At 41.3% G+C, this 25,405-nt stretch overlaps 1 protein-coding gene and 1 pseudogene across 4 annotated transcripts in view; one reads left to right on the top strand and one right to left on the bottom strand.

Moving 5' to 3' along the window:
• LOC126248314 (F-BAR domain only protein 2-like) overlaps positions 1-25,405 on the top strand; it is a 330,016-nt gene that overhangs the window by 119,110 nt on the left and 185,501 nt on the right. For 3 of the 4 annotated variants that reach the window (XM_049949189.1, XM_049949190.1, XM_049949192.1), the window contains exons 6-7: positions 22,857-22,953; positions 23,768-23,971. In XM_049949189.1, coding sequence (XP_049805146.1) covers positions 22,857-22,953; positions 23,768-23,971 — 301 coding nt within the window. The remainder of the gene's footprint in view (positions 1-22,856; positions 22,954-23,767; positions 23,972-25,405) is intronic. The other variant, XM_049949191.1, reaches the window with a different exon arrangement.
• On the bottom strand, positions 6,957-7,074 carry LOC126250305 (5S ribosomal RNA; annotated as a pseudogene).

Here is a 25,405-nt window from a genome sequence, read left to right as displayed (position 1 = left end):
TTAGCTTAAAAAAAAAAAAACAGTTATATATAAAATACCACCCAGAAAATGTCTGGCAACTGAGTGATAGCCGACGGACTTCCAGACTGGAGCTTCATTACCCTACTATATTCATTAGATATTTACGTGTAAATTCGTTGAAATATTCTGAACAGTCCATGCGTAATAAGTGACAGTGAATTGGAAAATTGCATTTTTGACTGCAGGAAAGTTACTTTGACTAGATTACAAAGCGTCTTGTCATTTATGTTGTGGGAAGCCTGCTTATTTCTACGTTTGCCTATACTACTACAATGAGAGAATGTTAACATTTGTGATGCATCACTAATTGTGGCTGGTTTAATTTTCAATGGCTTTTTGAGTCTACATTTTCTGTCATTGTATGTGGTTTCCATTCCAGTAGCTTTTCTTGATTGAAACTTTATCATCCATAAGTAATGGAGTCTCACTGTAGATGTTCACATTTTGCAATCAATGTTGCTTTGTTGTCTGTCTGGTCCTTTGTTTTGGGGATAGTGTCAATGACAGTGATCTCAAGAAAACTGTTTTATAGTTCTATAAATGGAGATGCTCCAGAAATATGAATAATGTTTGCTGATCAGCTTTTTAGTTTCCATTGCTCTTCAAACAGAAAAACATTAATAATTCTGACAGTTCTTGGTGTATGATGATTGATCTACAGACGGTACACCTGAGTATTATTAGTAACTATGCTCTAGCCCCTAAACCTAGTTACAGAAACACAAATAACTCGGTGACATTTTTGGCATTCGGACCCTTGGCAGCCATGTGTTTGAGACAGTATGTGTAGTCACTTCACAGCCGACTCAAGTAACACTTTGGCTGCTATACTTCCTGCTATTAGTATAACTGAATCTTGGTAGTAATGCTGAATATGTTTGGTAACTCTGAGAACAAGAAGTTCCTTCCTGGATGGACAGAATTATCTCACTTGATCTATTCGTATCTTTTTCGTTGAATACCCTGTTCTTATTTGTGATGTAATTTTGCAGTTCCTGAACAACATTCATAAGATCATAGTGTGTATCATCTCATAGGTAACTGCAAGGTAAATAGTAGAACTGTAAATAAGAGAATGACAGTTGATAATACGCTCATATGGATGCACCGTTTTCAGCTGGTTGGACCACAACTGGCATTAGGCAGCAGGTAGGGTATAGCTGTGCGATTACTGGTCTGTTGGATGGAATGGGAATGAAGTCCCATGCTGCTTGACAGAGCGTAGGGGAAGGATGTGGGAGACCCACACCACCGTACTAGACGAGGTCCTAATGGAGGTGGTTTGCCATTGCCTTCCTCTGACTCTAAGGGGGATGGATGGATGATGGATGATGATGATGATGATGACAGACAAAACTTTAGCACATGTCCTAAATATGATTAAAAAAAATATGGCGAAAGGGGTGTTGAAATCGCAACATCATGTCTACACTGCATGATGTTTACCACTAGACCACAAGCATGTAGAGCTCTGTAGCAACTCGTGAAGAATGACAGCACTCCCTCCGTACACCTATTCATCCTCCAATGTTGTCAGAGCGTGCCAATTGCGTCCTAAAGTGAACAACTCCAACTTAGTGTCAGTGGCAGCCAGCTGGCAGCTGGGGTTTGTCTAAGAATGTACCTTCCATTGTAAAGATTTGTCTAGATTTAGCCATAAGAACTTCACAATATTTTCTTGTACCCTTTCCGTATTCTTGGGAGTTCTTATCATCTCTCTCCATTCTAATGATTTAGCTTAAAATTGCATCATTTGGTTTATAGTTGCATTCAGTTTTGGTCAGTTTTAAAGGAACCAAGAGTGAAATTTTTTCCAAAGTATTTTTGAAGCTTTCAGGAATGTTTTCAGATATCTCATATTTTAAATAGAACTGCTATATGATCTGTAAATAAGAATGAACATCAGTAGCAAGTGGTAGTACATCTAATAAAATAGCAACACAGTATCAAAACCCATAGGACTTCTCAGAAAACTGGAAACTGTTTACCAGTTTGAGGAGTAACTGCTTGTATTTGATTTTACACTTACTCTTTGTTTCCTATCTGTTACGTATGAACTGAGACACTGTAAAGTGCTATCCCTGATTACATACATACATACATACATATCTTGTGGTGGTGTAAGAAGTGATTCACTGAATCTGATGCTTCAGTCAGATCACAGAATATTCTTGTGAACTTTATACCCTTTCCTAATGTGGCTCATACACGAATTGCATAACAAGTAATGACTGATTTTTTGCTCACACAACTGTACTTCACACCACGCACTACTGGAGGGAGAGGGGGGGGGGGTTCAGATTGGTGATAGGAGGTGTACGGCTGAAAACACGTGGCGTGCCAGTCGCCTGCGGGATCTTGTCTTGCAGAGTCGTGTGTTGAGTGGACACATTGCAAAGTCATCGGGCGTGGCGCAACATGCAGCAAACGATAGAGCAAAGTTATGCCATAAAGTTTTGTGTGAAACTAGGAAAAACAGGTACGGAAACGTTGCATTTGTGTCGGTAAGCCTACAGCGATGATTGCCTGTCAAAAGCCCAGGTTTTCAGGTGGGTGAAGATCTTTAAAGAAGGCCGGGATAGCGTTGAGGATGAGGACTGCTCCGGATGCCCGTCAGCAAGCAAAACTGACGAAAACATTGAATATGTGCATGTGTTGTTGAACACCGACCATCAGATGAGTGTCAGGATGATAGCAGACCACCTCAGACTTGATAAAATGACAGTGCGCATAATCACCACTAAAGAATTGGTGATGAGAAAGATCTGCGCCAAGATGGTCCCGAAGATTTTGTCGGACATTAAATAGCACGTGTGTACATTAAATAGCAAGTGTGTGCTGTCACCTGCCAAGACAATTTTCAGAGCCTTGAAGCTGATCCAGAATTTTTAGGTAATGTTATCACCAGAGACGAAACCTGGGTGTTTCTGTATGACCCGGAGACAAAGTGCATGAGTGCCGAAAGGCACACCACAGCATCCCCACGTCTAAAAAAGGCTTGCATGAGGAAGTCAATGGTGAAAGCCCTGCTGATTGTGTTCTTAGATGTCAGGGGCGTGGTTCATGATGAGTTTGCCCCCCCAAGGTCAAACTGTTAATGGTGCTTTTTATTGTGAAGTGCTGAAGAGACTGAAAGTCAAGGTCCATTGTACTAAGCCAGCCATCGCCGATGATTGGAAGCTGCATCATGACAATGCGACAAGAGACACCTGCTTCATGGTGGCCAGCTAGTTGGCCAACAAAGGGATTCCAACAATTCCCCAGCACCCCTGCAGTCCCGATGTGTGTGTGTGTGTGTGTGTGTGTGTGTGTGTGTGTGTGTGTGTGTGTGTGTGTGTGTGTGTGTGTGTGCGCGTGCGCGCGCTCGCCCCCACCCCCCTCCCTTGTTCCCCAAACTAAAAAGTTCCCTGAAAGGACATGGTCATGGGATCCTGGAGGAGGTCCAAGCTGCCACAAAAAGGGCTTTGAAGGCCATCCTGGACTAGGCATTCCCAGCAGCGTTTGAAGCGTGGAAATCTCGCATGCAGTGGGTTGTCGACTGTCAAGGGTCATAAATTGAAGTGATACCTACAATAAATTTTGATTCACAAGCTCAGTCTCATTACTTTTTGTACAAACCCTGTCTCTTTTGAGTAAACATGCTGGTGCCATTTATAGTTCTTTAACCTTGTTGGGAGCCAAGTTGGGTTTTAAAAATGAAGTCAGTTTATCATATGAAATTTTTGATTTTGTTTTTCTGCAGCCTGTTAGACAACTTTAGAGAAGACAAAAGGAAGACTAATACATTGGTAATTCCCAATATCTTTTGTCAATCCTCTTGTTAATAAAGGCTTATTATCTCCATATTTTCATACAAAATAGTCAAAGCTGGTGGCAGTTATAAAATATAGTCAGAAATTGTGCTTATGCTTTCTCTGAAAATTATTTTGTGCGATTAGTTCCAGAGTGTAAGTGATTGTGAAAACATAATCGACATCTTACCAAAAAATAATCCTGAGCAGATGGGGAGCATCATGACGGAAAGAGGAATTATTGACCACAAGATCATTGTAGCTAAACTGAACACTAACATCCAAATCAACCAAAAATAAATGCAAAATATATCTATTAATAAAAAGCAGATAAAAATTCATTTGATGTGTTCCAAAGAGAGAGTATCTACACTCCTGGAAATGGAAAAAAGAACACATTGACACCGGTGTGTCAGACCCACCATACTTGCTCCGGACACTGTGAGAGGGCTGTACAAGCAATGATCACACGCATGGCACAGCGGACACACCAGGAACCGCAGTGTTGGCCGTCGAATGGCGCTAGCTGCGCAGCATTTGTGCACCGCCGCCGTCAGTGTCAGCCAGTTTGCCGTGGCATACGGAGCTCCATCGCAGTCTTTAACACTGGTAGCATGCCGCGACAGCGTGGACGTGAACCATATGTGCAGTTGACGGACTTTGAGCGAGGGCGTATAGTGGGCATGCGGGAGGCCGGGTGGACGTACCGCCGAATTGCTCAACACGTGGGGCGTGAGGTCTCCACAGTACATCGATGTTGTCGCCAGTGGTCGGAGGAAGGTGCACGTGCCCGTCGACCTGGGACCGGACCGCAGCGACGCACGGATGCACGCCAAGACCGTAGGATCCTACGCAGTGCCGTAGGGGACCGCACCGCCACTTCCCAGCAAATTAGGGACACTGTTGCTCCTGGGGTATCGGCGAGGACCATTCGCAACCGTCTCCATGAAGCTGGGCTACGGTCCCGCACACCGTTAGGCCGTCTTCCGCTCACGCCCCAACATCGTGCAGCCCGCCTCCAGTGGTGTCGCGACAGGCGTGAATGGAGGGACGAATGGAGGCGTGTCGTCTTCAGCGTTGAGAGTCGCTTCTGCCTTGGTGCCAATGATGGTCGTATGCGTGTTTGTCGCCGTGCAGGTGAGCGCCACAATCAGGACTGCATACGACCGAGGCACACAGGGCCAACACCCGGCATCATGGTGTGGGGAGCGATCTCCTACACTGGCCGTACACCACTGGTGATCGTCGAGGGGACAGTGAATAGTGCACGGTACATCCAAACCGTCATCGAACCCATCGTTCTACCATTCCTAGACCGGCAAGGGAACTTGCTGTTCCAACAGGACAATGCACGTCCGCATGTATCCCGTGCCACCCAACGTGCTCTAGAAGGTGTAAGTCAACTACCCTGGCCAGCAAGATCTCTGGATCTGTCCCCGATTGAGCATGTTTGGGACTGGATGAAGCATCGTCTCACGCGGTCTGCACGTCCAGCACGAACGCTGGTCCAACTGAGGCGCCAGGTGGAAATGGCATGGCAAGCCGTTCCACAGGACTACATCCAGCATCTCTACGATCGTCTCCATGGGAGAATAGCAGCCTGCATTGCTGCGAAAGGTGGATATACACTGTACTAGTGCCGACATTGTGCATGCTCTGTTGCCTGTGTCTATGTGCCTGTGGTTCTGTCAGTGTGATCATGTGATGTATCTGACCCCAGGAATGTGTCAATAAAGTTTCCCCTTCCTGGGACAATGAATTCACGGTGTTCTTATTTCAATTTCCAGGAGTGTATTTTGTCAAAAACTATGTAAGCGTAAACCAGATGTGGCTTAAATTAAAAGAAATAGTGTTGATGGCAGTTGAGAGATTAATATTGAATGAATTAATAAAAGAAGGAACATATTCCCCATTTTACAGAAACTGGGCATGACACTGTTGCAGAAACAATGACAAAAGCATGCCAGATTTAAAAGAAAATGATATGCAAGATTGGCCATGTTTTGTGGAAGCTCGAAATTTGCTGCAGATTTCAGTGTGAGGTACTGTTAATACTTTCCACAATGAAACTCTGTCTCAATATCTGGCAGAAAACCCAAAATTATTATGGTCCTATGTAAAGTACACCAGTGGCAACACACAGTCGATAGCTCCACAGTGAGAGAGCAGTGGTAATGTTACCAATGAGAGTGTCAGTAAAGCAGAGTTACTAAAAATGGTTTTCCAAAGTTCCTTCACCAAAGAAGATACATTAAATATTCCAGGATTTGAATAAAGAACAGCTATCAATATTAGTAACATATGTACATGGGCAGGGATGGGGGGAAAATGTTGACGGAATCTGCTTAAGATGACAATGTACAAGAGGTCCAGTGGTCAGGATTTGTGAGTGGGCATCCAGTGACAGAACAGAAAATTAGGCAAAATAAAGAGAAATTATTTTAGTGTACAGTGTACAAGGGGCGCACCTAGGGTCGGAAGTTAACAGGTTTAGGGCAGTCTAGGAGGATGAATAACTAAGTGGGCAACAGGTGGGGAGAGAGTTCACATTAATCAATGTCAGTGGCCAGTCATGGAACGCAGAGCCAGAGGCTCTGCCTTCCAAAAAGACATCTGTTTTGCTTGAGTTCTAGATCACAACAGAGAGAAGCAGCTGCGTTCTGCACTGCAGAATCCTCCAGAGTCCACACCTTTGACCTGTATCCCATGACGCTGTTGGCTAAAACCAGTGACATGAATTTGCTAGCAGTTTCAGCAGAGGGCTTAAGGCGTCTCTTGTCAGCAGTTCTGAAATCTTCTGGTCCAGATTGTATAACAGTTAGGGTCCTTTTGGAGTGTGCTGGTGTAGTAGCTCCATATGTAATATAGTATACAACTGCTCACTAGATGAAAGATCAGTACCTAAGGACGGGAAAGTTGCACAGCTCGCACCAATGCACTATAAGCACTCCGTCGTCAGGCGACGAGTGGCCTACCGGGACCATCCGACTGGCATGTCATCCTCGGTGGAGGATCCGGATAGGATGGCCATGGGGTCAGCACACCGCTCTCCCGGTCGTAAGATGGTATTCTTGACCGAAGCCGCTACTATTTGGTCGAGTAGCTCCTCAGTTGGCATCACGAGGCTGAGTGCACCTCGAAAAATGGCAACAGCGCATGGCGGCCTGGATGGTCACCCATCCAAGTGCCGACCATGCCTGACAGCGCTTAACTTCGGTGATCTCCTGGGAACCGGTGTATCCACTGCAGCAAGGCCGTTGCCCAGTGCGCAATAAAGGAGATGGAATTAGTCTGCTGAATTATGAATCTATTTAACTGACATCAATTAGTAGTAAGATTTTGAAACATGTATTGTGTCTGAAAATTATGAAATACCTGAAATGAAACAGTCTATTGACACAGTCAGCACAGATTCGGAATATTTACTTGTGAAAAACAACTGGCCCTGTATTCACATGATGTAATGAGTGCTATTGACAGTGAATCTTAAGTTCATTCTATATTTCTAGGTTTTCAGAACACCATCAACACGGTTCCTCACAAATGGCTTCTAATAGACTTGCTTGGCTGTTGAGTATAAACTCAAATTTGAAACAAGATTCCCAGTTTCCTGTCAGAAAGGACACTGTTTATAGTAATCATTGAGTGAAACGGTGGTGATATCAAGCATTTCCCAAGGAAGTGTTGAAGCCTTCTGCTGTTTCTAATCTATATAAATGATTTGGAGACAATCTGAACAGCTGTCATATTGTTTGCAGAGGATGCTGTCATTTATCATCTAGCAAAAATCATAAGATGATCAAATACAACCACAGGCAACTAGCTACTGTTAAAAAGTGCGGGTTACTCCCATTTTCAAGAAGGGTTGTAGGACAAATGCATATAATTACAGGCCTGTATCATGGACATCAATCTGTCATAAAATTATGGAATATGTACTACACTCACATATTGTGACATTTTTGAAGGGCGGAAATCTCCTCCATCAAAATCAACATGGATTCCACAGACATACATCTTGCAGAATTCAGCTTGCTCTGTTGCCTCGTGAGATTCACAGTGCCATAGACTGCAGCACTCAAGTTGATACCATGTTCCTAGACTTCAGGAAGGGATTTGACACCATCCCATATTGCCATTTAGTGAAAAATAAGAGATTACTAAGTACCAGACCAGATTCATAACTGGACTTCTGTGCAGAGAGAACCTAATGTGATGCCCTTAATTTACCCCAGAGAAGTTTGATGAGACCATTACTGTTTACAATATATAAAATACTCTTGTAGAAAATGTTGGCAGCTCTATAAGCCAATTCGTAGATGACATTGTTGTCTGCAAGACAGTAGCAATGCCAAGAAACAAATAGTAAGAAAAGCAGATGTGAGACTTAGATTCATAAGAAGAATCTTGAGGAAATGCAACTCACCCATGAAAAAAGTGGCTTACAAAGCATTTGTTTCACCAGTTCTTGAGTATCCCTCATTGTCCTAGGACCCTTAGTAGGTAGGACTAATAGAAGATATACAGAAGATTCAACAAAGAGCAGTATGTTTCATTACTGGCTCATTTAGTCATTGTGAGAGCGTTGCATAAAGAGACACTGTTATATCTGTTATTGTTTCAGCATGTTAGATTATCCTGCATGAAATTGTAGGGAACATTTCTTGTATAACTTTAAAACTTAACAAGTAATCCTTCTCTTTTTTTAGGTGGGTTGGAACGTAAATAGTGGCAACTATTTATTCACAATCGATACAAAAGAGTATCATGTTTGCACCTGTTACTGTTCTTCAAAGTAGGCCCTAGCATTGTGTAGAGCCCATTGCCAGTGATGTGATGTGGAAGGCGTAGTATACTGTTAGCAGAGCCTGTTCTGTTGATGGTGTGAATGGAGTGGTTTGCTGCCTGTCAAATCTCCGGAACAATTCTGAAGCAAATGCCATGAAGTGAAGTGGTTCCTTGGTCTTTGGAATCAAATCAGTCACAAGGACTTAAGTCCGGGGAGTATGGTGGATGGTACAGTATTTCCCAGTCCCATCGACTGAACAGAGCAACAACAGCTTGCACTGTATGCACCCACGTATTGTCGTGCAAAATGATGGGTGAGTTGCGCAGAAAGTTTCCCCCCTTCTTTCGCTAGGCTGGTCACAGGTGATACTCCAAAAACAAACAGTATTACTGTGCATTGACGGTCTGCCATCGAGGAATGTAATGCATTAGGATAACACCATCACAGTCGTACACGAGAATCACCATAACTTTCACCATACTGGGGCTCAGACGCACTTTCGACTTTCGTGGCGACACGTAATGACGCCATTCGTTGTCTTGGCGTTTCAGTTTCGGCTTGTATGATGTGGCGCATGTCTCATCCAGTGTTAAGATACTGCTTAAGAAAGCCTCTCCTCTGCACTCAGTGCTCAAAGTGTGTCTGAGCAGCGTTGTAGCACATCCATTTCTGCTTTTCCATCAAGTCATGCGGAACTCATTGTGGTGCAGTTTTTCGCATGCCCAGGCGTTTCTTCGGGATGCTAAGGACAGTCGTGTGCACTAATCCAGTTTCGTGGGCGAGCTCACAAATGACATGGCGTCGATCACTGTCCACTAACATGGCAACAGCATGCACTACTACTTCAGAGATGCTAGGACAACCTGCCCAATGCAGGTCTGCCACAGTTTGATGACCTTTGTTGAAGGCTTTTACCCAACATGCCACTGTTCTGTATGTCAATGCCGATTGCCCGCATGCCTCTTGAAGACCTTGATGACACTGTTGTGCTGTACGACCTTTGGCACATTCAATCTTGATCCAACTCTGTTGTTCCTTTTTCAAAAATATAGTGACTTCCGTTATGTTAGATCTCTTGCTCACAATTGACTATTTTTCCCTCAATTGTGCACATGCTGGTAACGTGGGACGGGTGAGTCCATTTGCTTGGAGGTAAGGTAGGTATGTCAACAATGTGTGTGCTGTCAGCGACAATTGTAGATTCCATTGCATAGTATCTCCACAGCAGTGTTACCACTATTTAAGTTCCAACCTACATATATTGCCTATATACGCTATCTCATTCTTGCAGTGTTAAAGTATGGAGTTGGTGGGTGCTTTCTTTATTTTCTCTTATGCATTACGTTGCTTGAGTCATTGAGTCACTTCTTCACTGGTGGAGACACGACTACTATGGACCCTCAGATTAAAGGGGGACATGGGTGGGATCTGGGCTACTCTGTCTGAGGTGGCGATACAGAATACTTAGTTATATTACTAAAATGCTATCCCGAAACCCAGTCCCATTTGCAACATAGGGGCAACCTTAATTTGTTTTCAAATGTTTCAAGTAATTATTGACAGAGTTTAAAAACATAAAATGCTGTCGTAATTTACTCATTAAGACGTATAATCTTATGTTGTTATTTTAATGCAGTAAGACAATTATTACAGTTCGAAATTGTGTGTTTGTCTTTAGGCAGTGTTACCGAGAGCACACAAATATCCCGATTTCATTCATCCAGTATTTGAGAATGAGAGCACTTGACAATTCACAACAAACTTGAAGCATAATTTCAAGCCTTTCGTAAACTTTTCCTTACTCACATTCTTAAAGGCAAAAATTTAACACATTAACTTAGTTTTAAAGTAATTTGACATTTGAAGATGTTCTGTACAAGGGAATAAGATTCAATAAAGAATCAGCGGTTTACTGGTTACTATTGGAATCCTATGGGCAACTAAAGTGGTAGTTCTTATGGGCAATGTGTCAGTGCTGATGTTCGATTTGATATTGTTTTTCACATTGTCGAGCAGGTGTTCCATCGCCACACAGCCATTGAGTATGGCTGTCAGCTGATCCAGGGAAGCAAGAAGGGTAGGGCCCAGGTTTTCATGGGGGCAGGATCTCAAAGGGTACATCTGGCAGGTTTGTCAATCTGGTGGCTGTGACGAGTAACTGGAAAGTAGGTCCTAACATGTCTAATAATGTACCGCTTATCAATAACCTATACCCCTGCAGTTGTGTTTGCTTTGTACCAACAAAATGATCTTGTTCATAACAAGTGCAAATGGCAACTACCAGTTTTGTTACTAAGAATTCAGCTACATTACTAATGACCTCCTTGAGGCACTCGGTCACAGGCTTCTCAAAATGAAACAGTGTGTACTTGCATACCTTGGGAACTGTGTGTATACATTTCATGGGGGTGGGCTGTGACTTCCCTGGTTCAGCACTGTAGTGATTCTGCAGTGGAGAGTAGTGCATGGTACTTCCTCAGGTCCCCCACGATCTTAAATGATTAAACTGACATAGCAGATGTCCATTCTTACGGATTTTTAACCTGAAAGGTAGATGACAGTGTGTCACACATATTCTCTCCACTCTTTTTTACTGCCATCCTACTTCCCGTTGCAATTCTGCACAACTACTACTACTACACAAACACCATGTAACTTCAGTGTTTTCCTTCTAAGCTGAATTAGGCTTGCTAAGGTTTCACTAACATTGCAAATAAAAATTTCACCTTGAAAGTTCATGTAACCTATTACCTGAACAAAAGTATGCTTTACACTCGCATGAGCTGCTTTCATAGAAGCAATGCAAACATAGAAATAATCATGATATATACTCAACAAATATCCCTAATGACACAAAGAAATTAGATTGCAAAGGGCTTCTCGTGACCTCAAGGCATGTGGATGTGTCTGAGTAACTGCAAGTACATCTACTTGTCTAGTTTTACCTTTCTTTCTTGTATTTTCTCCAACCACTTCCACCTCCCCTTCAGAAGGACCTGCTGCCAATTGAGGCAGTGCTTCCGGTTCACCCAGAAGTGGACAAATACTTCTTATATCCTCTGCTGTGCTTTGCATCAGAAGTTATAGTTTGGCGTTGACCGGAGATGTCATCTTGACTACCTGAAAAGGTCCTTGGCAACACAAAATGAACCTCTTAATTTTTCTTTGCAGCATGTAATGTTTATATGGCATTATGCACTGCCTGACATGTGTTTATGCAATTTTTTTCAGAGCAGAAGATATATTTATCCTTTGTGCTAGGTTTGCATAAATGGGATGAAGTTTTTTTTAGCAAAAAAAACCCACTATATTTATAAGCCTGTATTTTCATGGATCATAGTTACTTGCTGCTGCTACTACATGTGGCAGTAGGGTGTCCCAGTCATTATGGCTACTGTTGACATAACAACAGCATTTTTACTATCATTCAGCGTACTCTTTTTTTTGTATCCTTTCCGTCCTGGTGTTTGCTGGTGTAGTGCAATAGTTCATTACTTCTTTATGCATAATAATTGACACAGCTGCTTCAATAACGTGGATATAAAGTTAATTCCTTGGTCAATTATTACAGCCTCTGGTATTCTGAATTTCAGTGTCCATTAGTGAACAATATCCTGTGCCACTGTTTCTGCCTGTTGATTTGGAATGTCTTCCATGGTTACAAAATATGAGAAATTATCTCTGCTGGTGGTTGGGCAAATGGACCAAGAATGTCCATACTGATCATTTGGAATGGTCTGTCCTCTTCAGGAGACCTGTATAATGATATTCAGTGATGACTCACCTTGACTATTTGAGCGCAAGGAATGCAGTTCTTTACGTAAAGCTCTGCAATGCAGTACCCTGTGGTCTGTCGTCCACTACACCCTGCCTAAATGAAATAGTGTGTCTGCCTCAATACTTTTTTCCACAAATTTGCAGGGACAACTGTGCAGCAGCTGCACATTGTTTGTTGTACAACACTCCATTGCCAGAGCTTAATTGCACTTGCTTCAAAGATTTTTGACGGTCTGGGTCAGTGTCTTTGACACTTTGCCATTGTTCTGTGCCTACCTCAATACATTCTGTGACTCATACTTCACAGCTAAGTCCATCTGTGTTACTGTGAAATTTCCATTAAAATGTCGCCCATACAGATAACATCTGAAATAGGTTACGCTGAAAATTAGTGTGAGCACTTCCTTTCCAGTAGCTGAATAGTTCTTCTCTGCCTTATTGAGCTGTCCAGAAGCATAGGAAATTGGGTGTTTCTTCCCATCTCGTTCTTGGCCCAAAACACAGCCCATAGCGATGTCACTTGACTCGCACAGCAGTATTTTTTGGTAGTCAGGAAAAGTGATGATGGGACAGGTGGTCAATAAATCTTAATTACGCAAAAGCTGCTTCACAATCCAGAGGCCAGTGAAATTTTTCTCCCTTTAGGGAGTATTGATACATTGAAAATTTTCTATGAAAATTAGTGATTTCAAGAAATGACTGTTATTTCTGTACCTTGCTGTGCATTAGGAAATGCTGTACAGATAGTAAAAGTCGTGGGTTGGTTCGTACCCCATCCTGGCCAATAAAGGCGTAATTAGCAGACATCCTTTAATGTGGAGTCACATTTTTCTAAAATAAGGGTCAGTCGTGCTGACATAATGGATCTAAGACCTCTCGTAGACCCACCACTTGTTCCTGGATGTCCTTGGACAGTACAATGATATTGTCTAGGTAGACCATGCATTGTTTCGGTTTCAGATCACATAGCTCCAAGCCCACGCAATCATGTCCTTTCATATGCGACACCTTTCCCCTTAGTGCAGTTAAATTGACAGACTGTCTGGCTGTCGAATATTCTACTCTGACATCCCTATTAAATTCGATTTCCTTTAACAGTTCTAAGTTAGTTTAATGCGCCTCTTGATATCTTCACCTCTTTAGAATCAAAATTGTCTGCACTGGCAGCATTCACTTGGTTTCTATCAATTTCCTGCACAAAAGATAAACTATGTCGCATGAAACATTGTGCCTGATCCAATTTCTTGTTTTCTGGCAAGGGCTCCACTACACAAGAAGTATTAATCAACAGTTCAGCTCCTATGTTAATCCAGAGTAGCGTTCCTGTACTTTTGGGTATTATATCATGCAAGTCAGTTCCAAAGAGATTGTGTACACAGTTTAGGTGGCCCCTCATGGCATAGGAATGGTATCCTGTCTAGCTCTACTATACACTGTTGTAGATTGAGGAACTATAGCTCAAGAGTGGCACCATAGCTTATGCCCATGCCAAGGGAATTCCCCAGTTGAAAGTCCAACAATGCCGTCCCAAACGAGTAAACAATATTACCACCAACATCACATTTAGTCAACTGTGTGGCATCAAATATAATCTGGCTTGCTGTGGAAACCTGTGTCCTTTACCCATTGAAAACGTACACAATCTCACTTTTACATAACCAGTTAGACAAATGTCTACCACTCATTTCGCTCAGGAGTGCCCTGTGGTCACACTGTCCCCATCACATTTAACGTATGGGCACATGTGTTACCCTGATTCCACCTTCCACTAGACAATGGACATATTCTATTGAAGTGCTCCACCTGCTTGCATCTTTGACACTGTGGCTTCCTACAAAATCACTGAATATGACCCAGAGACCCCCCCCCCCCCAATCTGACATATAACCTCTGTATTAAAAACCACTCTCAGCCCTGTCACTGAGTCAATCTCTTCCAAGCTGCCACAGTTGCTACTGCTTCGTCTGAGGTTTTCGGGATTTCTATGCACACTTTTCGTGAAATTTCAGCCCATACATCAAACACCTGTTGTTCTGCGTTGTGCAAATTAGCCTTTCTGGTACGATCATTGTCCAATAATTCATACACATTAACATTGATTTTACCAGACATGGTCAACAAAACCTTCTACCAATTTCATTGTTTCTTTTAACTAAACCATTAAGTTGTTCGTGGTAATACCTAGATGTATTTTTTCTTCTGTAATGATCCACTAACCCTTCATGTAAGTCCATGAAGGACTGAGCATTCTACAACTTATCATTGAACATTAAATATGTTCTAACATCCCCTATTAATTTTGATTGAGGCACACTTAATAACAGTTCAATATGCTAGTTTCCTAACTTCATGGCTATATGCAAACTGTCAAAAAAAGGCAATACCCCAGTTTTGCCCGAAAATGGGGCTACGGGGTTCGTTCAAGAAGTCCTTAGAAAAAGATAGGAAAGAAAATTATTTTGAGATGTTTTTCCCCCACAATAATCCTCTTTTAGCTCTATAGCTGTAGTTTTCCAAGTATTGCTCCAAATTTTCGAGCTGTCCAAAAAGTAGTTTCGGAAGGTGTGCAAAATAGGCATCTGGTTGGGCGATGACTACCTCATTCGATGTGAACCATTGTCTTCTGAGTCATTATTTCGGGAATAAAAAAAAAAAAAAAAAGAAGTTACTGGGGACCAGATTCGATGAATACGCTGTATTTCCTGGTAATTGGAACTTTAATTCCATAACTTTGGCCATTGACACTACGCAAATGTGCACCTGTGCGTTGTCATGATGGAAGAGTGTATTTCTCATTTTCAAAGGAGAACATTTTCCATGTCTTCTTTTTTCAGCTGATGCAGTAGTATGCATAATACTCCCAAGTTATTGTTTGCTCCTTTTCAAAGTAATCGGCATAGATGATTACACTTACATCCCTAAAAAAAACCATGACCATCACCTTGCCAGCCAATTTCATCGTCCATGCCTTCTTCAGAACTTGTTTGCATCCAAAAAATCCATAATTCTTATTGTTCCTTAATCTCTGGAGTGTAGTAGTGTATCCGTGTTTTGTCAACAGTTACATATTGATGCAGAAACCTGGCAGAATTTCTACGAAAAAGTGCCAAAACATCCTCAGGGTCAACCACACGATTGCATTTATTCTCTTCTGAGACTAAACTTGGCACCCATCTTGCAGAGATTTTTTTCACACCCAGTTTTTGTGTAAAGTGTAAAGCACTGTACCTTGTGATATGTCTGTGGTCTCGAGTATTTTGCACAGTTTGATTCGTCAGTCACTCGAAACCATATTGTAGATTTTGTGTCACTTCCATCCCGAACGCTGTTTTCCTATTATGGATGTACAGCCATATTTAAACTCATTTACCCAATTGTAAACAGTTGTGAAAACGGGAGCAGACATGCCCTGATCTTCACCCAGTTTAGCATTGTTCTGTTTCAGTGTTATGCTTTCTCAATGGAAGTGTTTAATCCACTCAAAACTAAATTTTTTCCATGGTGCAAAATAAACATGAGCTTTCAGTCAACGGGACAATGAAACCACATGATGGATATGGCTGCAACTTTACCTGCCCTGTAGCGACTGATGATGCTGACTACCAAAAAACTGTTTTGATACTATGAGTGCCATTTTGCAGATTTTCTACTTAATTGTTAAACGACCCTCTTATCAGTGAGTCAGTACTAGCATCAAGGATGGGTGAAGTCATGCTACAAGTTGAACGTCCCTTTCCTTCACCCTTTAAATGAAGTATTTCCATATGCACTTTCATTATCAGATTCTTCCAGCAAATGCTGAACCGTCTCCTGGGTTGTTGCTCTTGTACCGATGGACATTTTTGCTTATTGCTACCACTGCAACCATACAATATACTCAAACTGAAAAGAACGGAATGGAAAAAACACCACCAAACAGGCCCAACAACAGTTGGTACATACTAACGTTCTTGCATTGACTGCCACTGCTGCTGAATCCTTTTGATTTCTGCCTTCCATTGGTCAACCATTTCAACCTCCAACAGTTCTTCCACCACCAGTCTGTAATGGATTCTATTGAAAGGTATGTCTCCCTGCTGGAGGAAGATGAGGTGCTGACGACTTAAGCAGTCATCTGGTTGCCAAAACTTCTTACTAACAAACCTAATTAAACGTATGGCAGTGGGTCTGCAGCAGGCGATAGGCTATGACTCTTCTACCCCAGTGCGTGTGCATCTGTTCCAGTGCACAGGCACTCCTTGTGCACAGTAGTGCACAGCTTTGTTACCTCTGCAGTTTGATGGATGGTTACTGCTAAGTCAGGAGGGCAGGGCAGTGACGTGATGGCTGGTAGCCAGGGATAGGCAGGCTTGCTCAATGGGACGGCCGAAGGTGTTGAACACGGGCCTGCAGACTGGAGAGTGGTGGTGCCAGACAAGCAGGATCCCACCGCTTGTCTCAGACCATGTGGTAGTGGCAGACAGCTGGTTGCCAGGAGCGCAGGCAGTTGGACAGCAGTCAATGGTTCACATCCTGGAGACAGTGGTGGTGGTTGCATCACAAGTACAGTGTTGAATGGCACAGCCTGAGCATCATAGTATGGCCCAGTTATGTCGATGATGACGGGCTGGTCCTGAGGATTTAAATAATGCGTTCCGGTGCTGACCATGTGGAAGAAGCCACGTTTCAGCGTGTCTCAAAAATGTCTCAAATGGGCCAGTGACTGAAGTCCAGTTGTTGCCTTATGGTAGTGGGTGGAACTGCAGAAGCTTCCTCAACATTGATCAGTATCCCAGGCCCACACCTTTACCTCAAGGAAGTTTGACAACATGGAAACGGGCACATGGTGGATGGTTGATACAACGGCAGGTCATTGACTGTGACTAGTGGTGGTGACAGTGGCCTAGTTAGGACTCTTGGACTGTGGTAGAGTTTTATGCTGTTAAATTACTTTCACTGAAATTGCTTTTTATTTACATTTGTTTGAGGTTTCAGTTAATTTGCTTTCGGGAGCCCAGTAAATAGAGCTGACTGGTTAAAAATGTCTAGAACTAAGTACTACTTCACCTTGGTTTTTCCAACTCATAGTTCGTAATATTATCGGTGCTGATCACTGATCAACTGTTTCCTGTAGTACCTCAAAGTTTACGAATTATGTCATAAATTACTTTGGATTCACTGCTTTCAGTTGAATTATGAAATCTGCTGTGATCAAAAGGTTTTCGTATTTGCTTTCTGAAGCTGTTCTAGGAGCCTTTACAATTTAGTTATAGACTATTTTGTTAAGTTTCCAGAAATTCTATAGATTGCTATAATCGCTGTATTCACATCATTTAACTCTACAGAGACAGTTCCCAAGCACACTTTCTTCATTTAAATCATTAAAATCATCTCTTACAACTTAATGAAGTATCAAGAAGAATTCAGAATCTCCAGGTTCATTTCTTGTATAAAAGTTTTTAGCTACCTTAAAACTGTTAAGCCTATTTTCAACTTCTATACAATATTCTGTTAACAAGTGTCCATGTAAGCAGATTATTTTGATATTTACAATTTGAAAGCATAGTTTTAAGTTAACCATTCATAAAATACCTGTATTTGCAAGTTCTTCTGTTAAGCTATTGATATTTCAGTCAATTAAGAGAATATTATGATTGGAGGTTATGTTTGATAATACATTCTTTCCTTCATATTTATACTTTATATTTTCAGTCCACACCTTTGATGTATCGCTCCCTTGCTTTTTAGGGTTTTACTCACATGTGCAAACATTTAAGTGAAATTCATAGAGCCTATCTAGTTGAGCTGTTGGCCAACTTCTCGTAACCCTTTAACATTTAAACCTTTCTTGATTCAGTGAATATTACCCAGTCTGTCACACTGTTCCCTAATACCACTATTTATTGTGTTAACATGTGTATCACTTACTGATCTTCTGTGAATAATACCACTAATTACCAGCCGGGAGGTTGTGCACACGTTATCGCTGATTTAATCAGGTTCCATGTTTCACTTAAGGTATCTTTCTCACTGCTATGTAAGTACTGTCTCTGTGCTGCGAGATGTCTGTTGTGAGAGGTTTGAAAGGTGATAAGTGTTCAGGCTGTAGTATTGACACCAACTACAACGCCTACAAGCTGCTGCAACTTCTGCTGGTGTGGAGATAGTAAGAGTTTGTGTCCACATGGATTAAAACACACTGTTCTTGTGTTCTGCTTCTTTTCCATTTTTGGCTGTGTTCCTTTTCATACGAAACATGTTTCTAAAATCTTTGTTTAGCAGATGGGATTGAATTAGAGTGCAATCATTTATCTTGCAGTCTGGCACAATATTTTTTGACCGTGGAGTCATCTATTATCAGAAAGTAATTTTTGTGATATCCTTTCTTTGCTTCAGTTTCTTTCTTGATCTTTTTACTATAGATAAATGTTATCCATTTATATTTATTTGCAGGCTATGAACTGAAGGAGTTCCCTCTTATTTCTGACTGCAGTGCATGTGATTGTGAACTTTCACCACTTCGTCATGTAATTAGTTGTTTTCTGCATACACAGGATTCTGTTTGACTAACTAACTTAGCATGTGCTTGATTAAATGTTAAAATTTCCGTTTTCAGCATTTCAGCATCATCTTGAAACAATTTAATAATTTCTTACTTCAAATTCACTAAATGTGTGCTTTTGCACATTTCAATACATAAACAGGACGGACACACCCATGAAAACTTACATAGTCACTTTCACACACTTACCATTTAGCCAGCAGCTACATTTCACACACAAAATACATGTCATGATGTGTTCGAAACATTCTCTACATTTTAAATTCTGTAAGTTTTTTTTTTTAAGGACAAAAATGTGTTATACTTCTCTATTGGGGTAATCTTCAATAGTCACTTCTCTGTGAACATTCTTAGGCGAGTACATTTCTTGTAGCAACTTCAGTTCTTCCATAATTATGTGTTACCTTATGTTATTGCAAGATTTGTTATACTTATTACATCTACATTTATACTCCGCAAGCCACCCAACGGTGTGTGGCGGAAGGCACTTTACGTGCCACTGTCATTACCTCTCTTTTCTGTTCCAGTCGCATATGGTTCGCGGGAAGAATGACTGTCTGAAAGCTTCCGCGCGCGCTCGAATCTCTCTAATTTTACATTCGGGATCTCCTCGGGAGGTATAAGTAGGGGGAAGCAATATATTCGATACCTCATCCAGAAACGCACCCTCTTGAAACCTGGCGAGCAAGCTACACCGCGATGCAAGAGTGCCTCTCTTGCAGAATCTGCCACTTGAGTTTGCTAAACATCTCCGTAATGCTATCACGGTTACCAAATAACCCTGTGATGAAACGCGCCGCTCTTCTTTGGATCTTCTCTATCTCCTCCGTCAACCCGATCTGGTACGGATCCCACACTGCTGAGCAATACTCAAGTATAGGTCGAACGAGTGTTTTGTAAGCCACCTCCTTTGTTGATGGACTACATTTTCTAAGGACTCTCCCAATGAATCTCAACCTGGTACCCGCCTTACCAACAATTAATTTTATATGATCATTCCACTTCAAATCGTTCCGTACGCATACTCCCAGATATTTTACAGAAGTAACTGCTACCAGTGTTTGTTCCGCTATCATATAAATCATACAATAAATGATCCTTCTTTCTATGTATTCGCAATACATTACATTTGAGGGTCAGTTGCCACTCCCTGCACCAAGTGCCTATCGGCTGCAGATATTCCTGCATTTCGCTACAATTTTCTAATGCTGCAACTTCTCTGTATACTACAGCATAATCCGCGAAAAGCCGCATGGAACTTCCGACACTATCTACTAGGTCATTTATATATATTGTGAAAAGCAATGGTCCCATAACACTCCCCTGTGGCACTCCAGAGGTTACTTTAACGTCTGTAGACGTCTCTCCATTGATAACAACATGCTGTGTTCTGTTTGCTAAAAACTCTTCAATCCAGCCACAAAGCTGGTCTGATATTCTGTAGGCTCTTGCTTTGTTTATCAGGCGACAGTGCGGAACTGTATCGAACGCCTTCCGGAAGTCAAGGAAAATAGCATCTAGCTGGGAGCCTGTATCTAATATTTTCCGGGTCTCGTGAACAAATAAAAGGAGTTGGGTCTCACACGATCACTGTTTCCGGAATCCATGTTGATTCCTACAGAGTAGATTCTGGGTTTCCAAAAACGACATGATACTCGAGCAAAAAACATGTTCTAAAATTCTACAACAGATCGACGTCAGAGATATAGGTCTATAGTTTTGCGCATCTGCTCGACTGCTCGACGACCCTTCTTGAAGACTGGGACTACCTGTGCTCTTTTCCAATCATTTGGAACCCTCAGTTCCTCTAGAGACTTGCGGTACACGGCTGTTAGAAGGGGGGCAAGTTCTTTCGCGTACTCTGTGTAGAGTCGAATTGGTATCCCGTCAGGTCCAGTGGACTTTCCTCTGTTGAGTGATTCCAGTTGCTTTTCTATTCCTTGGACACTTATTTCGATGTCAGCCATTTTTTCGTTTGTGCGAGGATTTAGAGAAGGAACTGCAGTGCGGTTTTCCTCTGTGAAACAGCTTTGGAAAAAGGTGTTTAGTATTTCAGCTTTACGCGTGTCATCCTCTGTTTCAATGCCATCATCATCCCGGAGTGTCTGGATATGCTGTTTCGAGCCACTTACTGATTTAACGTAAGACCAGAACTTCCTAGGATCTTCTGTCAAGTCGGTACATAGAATTTTACTTTTGAATTCACTGAACGCTTCACGCATAGCCCTCCTTACGCTAACTTTGACATCGTTTAGGTTCTGTTTGTCTGAGAGGTTTTGGCTGCGTTTAAACTTGGAGTGAAGCTCTCTTTGCTTTCGCAGTAGCTTCCTAACTTTGTTGTTGAACCACGGTGGGTTTTTCCCATCCCTCACAGTTTTACTCGGCACGTACCTGTCTAAAACGCATTTTACAATTGCCTTAAACTTTTTCCGTAAACACTCAACATTGTCAGTATCGGAACAGAAATTTTCGTTTTGATCTGTTAGGTAGTCTGAAATCTGCCTTCTATTACTCTTGCTAAACAGATAGACCTTCCTCCTCCCTTTTTTTATATTCCTATTAACTTCCATATTCAGGGATGCTGAAACGGCCTTATGATCACTGATTCCCTGTTCTGCACTCACAGAGTCGAAAAGTTCGGGTCTGTTTGTTATCAGTAGGTCCAAGATGTTATCCCACGAGTCGGTTCTCTGTTTAATTGCTCGAGGTAATTTTCGTATAGTGCACTCAGTATAATGTCACTCGATGCTCTGTCCCTACCACCCGTCCTAAACATCTGAGTGTCCCAGTCTATATCTGGTAAATTGAAATCTCCACCTAAGACTATAACATGCTGAGAAAATGTATGTGAAATGTATTCCAAATTTTCTCTCAGTTGTTCTGCCACTAATGCTGCTGAGTCGGGAGGTCGGTAAAAGAAGCCAATTATTAACCTAGCTCGGTTGTTGAGTGTAACTTCCACCCATAATAATTCACAGGAACTATCCACTTCTAGTTCACTACAGGATAAACTACTACTAACAGCGACAAACACACCACCACCGGTTGCATGCAATCTATCCTTTCTAAACACCGTCTGTGCCTTTGTAAAAATTTTGGCAGAATTTGTCTCTGGCTTCAGCCAGCTTTCTGTACCTATAACGATTTCAGCTTCGGTGCTTTCTATCAGCGCTTGAAGTTCCGGTATATTACCAATGCAGCTTCGACAGTTTACAATGACAATACCGATTGCTGCTTGGTCCCTGCATGTCCTAACTTTGCCTCGCACCCTTTGAGGCTGATGCCCTTTCTGTACTTGCCCGAGGCCATCTAACTTAAAAAACCGCCCAGTCCACACCACACAACCCCTGCTACCCGTGTAGCCGCTTGCTGCGTGTAGTGGACTCCTGACCTATCCAGTGGAACCCGAAAGGTGAGTAATATGTTCTATTAATGTTGTCGTATATTTGATGCTGTTAAATTGAAGCAGCTCAAAGAGACCTCATTTCCTAATGAAACTAGTGCCCACATCTCATATGGGGAAATTGCTCAGGAGCATAATAGGTGATATCATGTTTTCCATGATGGTGTAAATATGTGTATGTTGTAGTTTGGTTACTGGAAAGCAACCATCGTTGATGGAAGTTCTGGTGTGACCATGTAGTACTAAATATCCACAGTGTAACTAACGAAAGTATAAAAATGTAACTTTATTTTCTGTACTGTACTCCTCTAAAAATATTTTTCCTTCATATTCTTCTCAGTTACCAGTTTCACTAAACAGCTGATTAGTATATTTGTTACAGATCATAAGAAAACTTTTGAAAGTAATTTTTGTAGCTTGTCATGATCTGAAGGTGAATGGTCGCTGCAAAAAGTGTGATATATGGTTTGAATTTTATTCATTACTTTGAGAACAGCTTAATTTTTGCTAAACTTTTAATTATTTCATTTGCAGATACATATTGACTTCAAACGCCAGTGTTTGGAAATGACTGTTGAAAAACTACTTGAACAGTTCGTTTTGACGAAGTACACTGGCTTGGAAAGACCATGTGAGTTGAAAATAACTTTTGTGTGAGTCTTGGCACCATTGTTTATGACAACTATTAATGAAAAATGGCATAGTTAAAGGTGATTGTAGAGAAATTTGAGACACACTGATTTGGAATGTTTTTATGTCTCCCTATGTGCTAAGTTGAGACAGTCTGCTGGTCATTAAAAGGGCTTGTGGAAATGTTTTAAAATTTGCAGGCTGTGTAGATAAGAGACAATGGAAATTATTAGGTGTGCAAATGATTTACTGGCTGTGATATCAATCTGTAAATTCCATAACCTGCACATTGGGCAAATGTATTATTTTCTCTTAAAATATACAACTTAATTAGGTCTTGTTGAAGACTGACCCATGTTCTGTTAGAATTGCAGGCAGATCCTTATGTATTGGGACTTTAAGTTCTTTTTCAGAGAATCTCTTGTTTTTTTTGTGAGCAAAAGAAGATTCAATTACACTGCAGCCCCTCTTGCTGGGGAATTGTTGCAGTGCGTGCGCGCGTGCGTGCATGCGCGCAGTGGGATTGTTTTTGGTCAATTTTTTGGCTGTTCAGTAATACAGCGAGCAATAGTAACAATAATTTACAATGCATGCAAGATGTTGTGCTACTGCCATAGCACTATTGTAGAATACCACAATGATGTTCTATTACTATTCCACTATGTAGTTCAAACTGCTTTGATGTTTATTATTTGATTAACAGTTCCTTAACAAGTGCTGTCTTTGTAATGCGTTCTGTTGAAGGAATTATATCTTTCTTTATCAAAGTTTATGACTTTATATAGATCATTATAATACTGATGTTTCTATTTTAGGTGCAATTGAATTTGAGGAGTTTAGTATATCAGGGCTTTCATCCATAACTAGTCAGGCGCAGGATTCCTCAGAAAAAACAACAAATGGTGAAAAGCCTTCAAAGAAAGAAGGTAATCTAGATTGTGCTGCTCAGAAGCCCAAAGAAAGCAAAACATCCCGCCGCACTACCTCCCTTCTGAACCTCTTCATGTCTAGCTCCCAGGGTATGTGTGTTTCAAGACGTTTAGTACTAAGTGTGCAATTTCTGTTAAAGCAGTGGGTTATTTGAAAGATTCTATCCAAAGCTCTTTATTGGTGTAATGGCTCGGCAACAGTGTCTGTGCAAGTTTTTGTTCTTTGTTCTGCAATTCTTCTATTCAAATGAATTTCTGTTGCAGGAAATTAGAGCGTTAGCAATTTTTTATACTGTATTTGGAGTGTCAGAGTTTCAGTTTTTTAAATATCCGAGGTATGGCTTATATTAGGTTTTAAGTGATGCAAAATTTGGGTCAATTAAAATAGCATGCACTGGTGAATGTTCTAATCTTTTGAGTTCATATTGGTGTGCTTTAAGATTTTGTTATTTATTTTTGGTGCTTATAAATAATTAATATTTTTTTGTTGAAATCTGTTGTTTATCAAATTACATTCTAACTGTGTGTGTGTGTGTGTGTGTGTGTGTGTGTGTGTGTGTGTCATGAGGCACTGTGTGGTATCTCTTTCCAATAACCTTCTAAACCTGGGTTAATGCACCATCCTAAGTGTCACAGTTAACTGAGTATATGGGTGTTACGGAAATCAGAAAAGGATGAGAAAAGGTATTCTGCTCTTTCCGTACAACAGTAACCATCATTATTGTTTTCATGATTTTTTCAACACTAGTTTACCAATATTAAGGGCTTGTAATCATTTTACAAAGCATTGTCTTCCACTTGCAACTTAGAGTACTTATCATTTCATATGGTGCAAACAAATCTCTCTTGTTACTGCTTACCGTTCCGTCTTTTCTCTGCACTTCAGAATTCTTATTTCTAATCTTTGATACATTACACTGAAAATTTTATACATTTCAGGGAATCAAACTTTGTTGGTAATATGTTAACATTGGTCTCCCACAGTGGAAAAATAAATCTGTGTATTTGACGGTATGTCACTAGACATCTCTCTCTATCTCCCCCCCCCCCCCAAAAAAAAAAAAAAATCCTGTCCCCCCCCTCCCCTCCCTTCATTGCAGCTCAACTTAAGTTGGCTGCAGTCCTTTGTGTGTGGGACACACTAACTGTATAGGAGACCATATAAACAATGTGTTTCTCTCTGCAGCTCAGACTGAGCATATTCATGAGTTCTCCAACAAAGATGATTTCAATTCAAGTGGCTCTTATTGCCTATCGGCACTTTCAATGCATTTAAGGGGGTACTTAAAGAAGAAAGCTTCAGAGTTTTTTTCTTTGTTTGTCAGTCATGCTCATTTTTGTTCTTAGTAATAGGAAGAAAGATTAGGGTGTAATTTACTGTTGACAACAATCTGAAATTTTTCATACAGGAAGAATATGCCGAAAGAAATACACTGTCAAAATTTTAGTTGCTACAGTGCACTGCAAGTATTTTTTAAGAAACATTACTCATTTTTGCTGCCCAAAGAACCCTTTTTAACAGTG

Source organism: Schistocerca nitens, chromosome 3 (assembly GCF_023898315.1).
Source record: "Schistocerca nitens isolate TAMUIC-IGC-003100 chromosome 3, iqSchNite1.1, whole genome shotgun sequence".
NCBI classification, from domain to species: domain Eukaryota; kingdom Metazoa; phylum Arthropoda; class Insecta; order Orthoptera; family Acrididae; genus Schistocerca; species Schistocerca nitens.
This window is presented reverse-complemented; position numbering and strand designations above follow the sequence as displayed.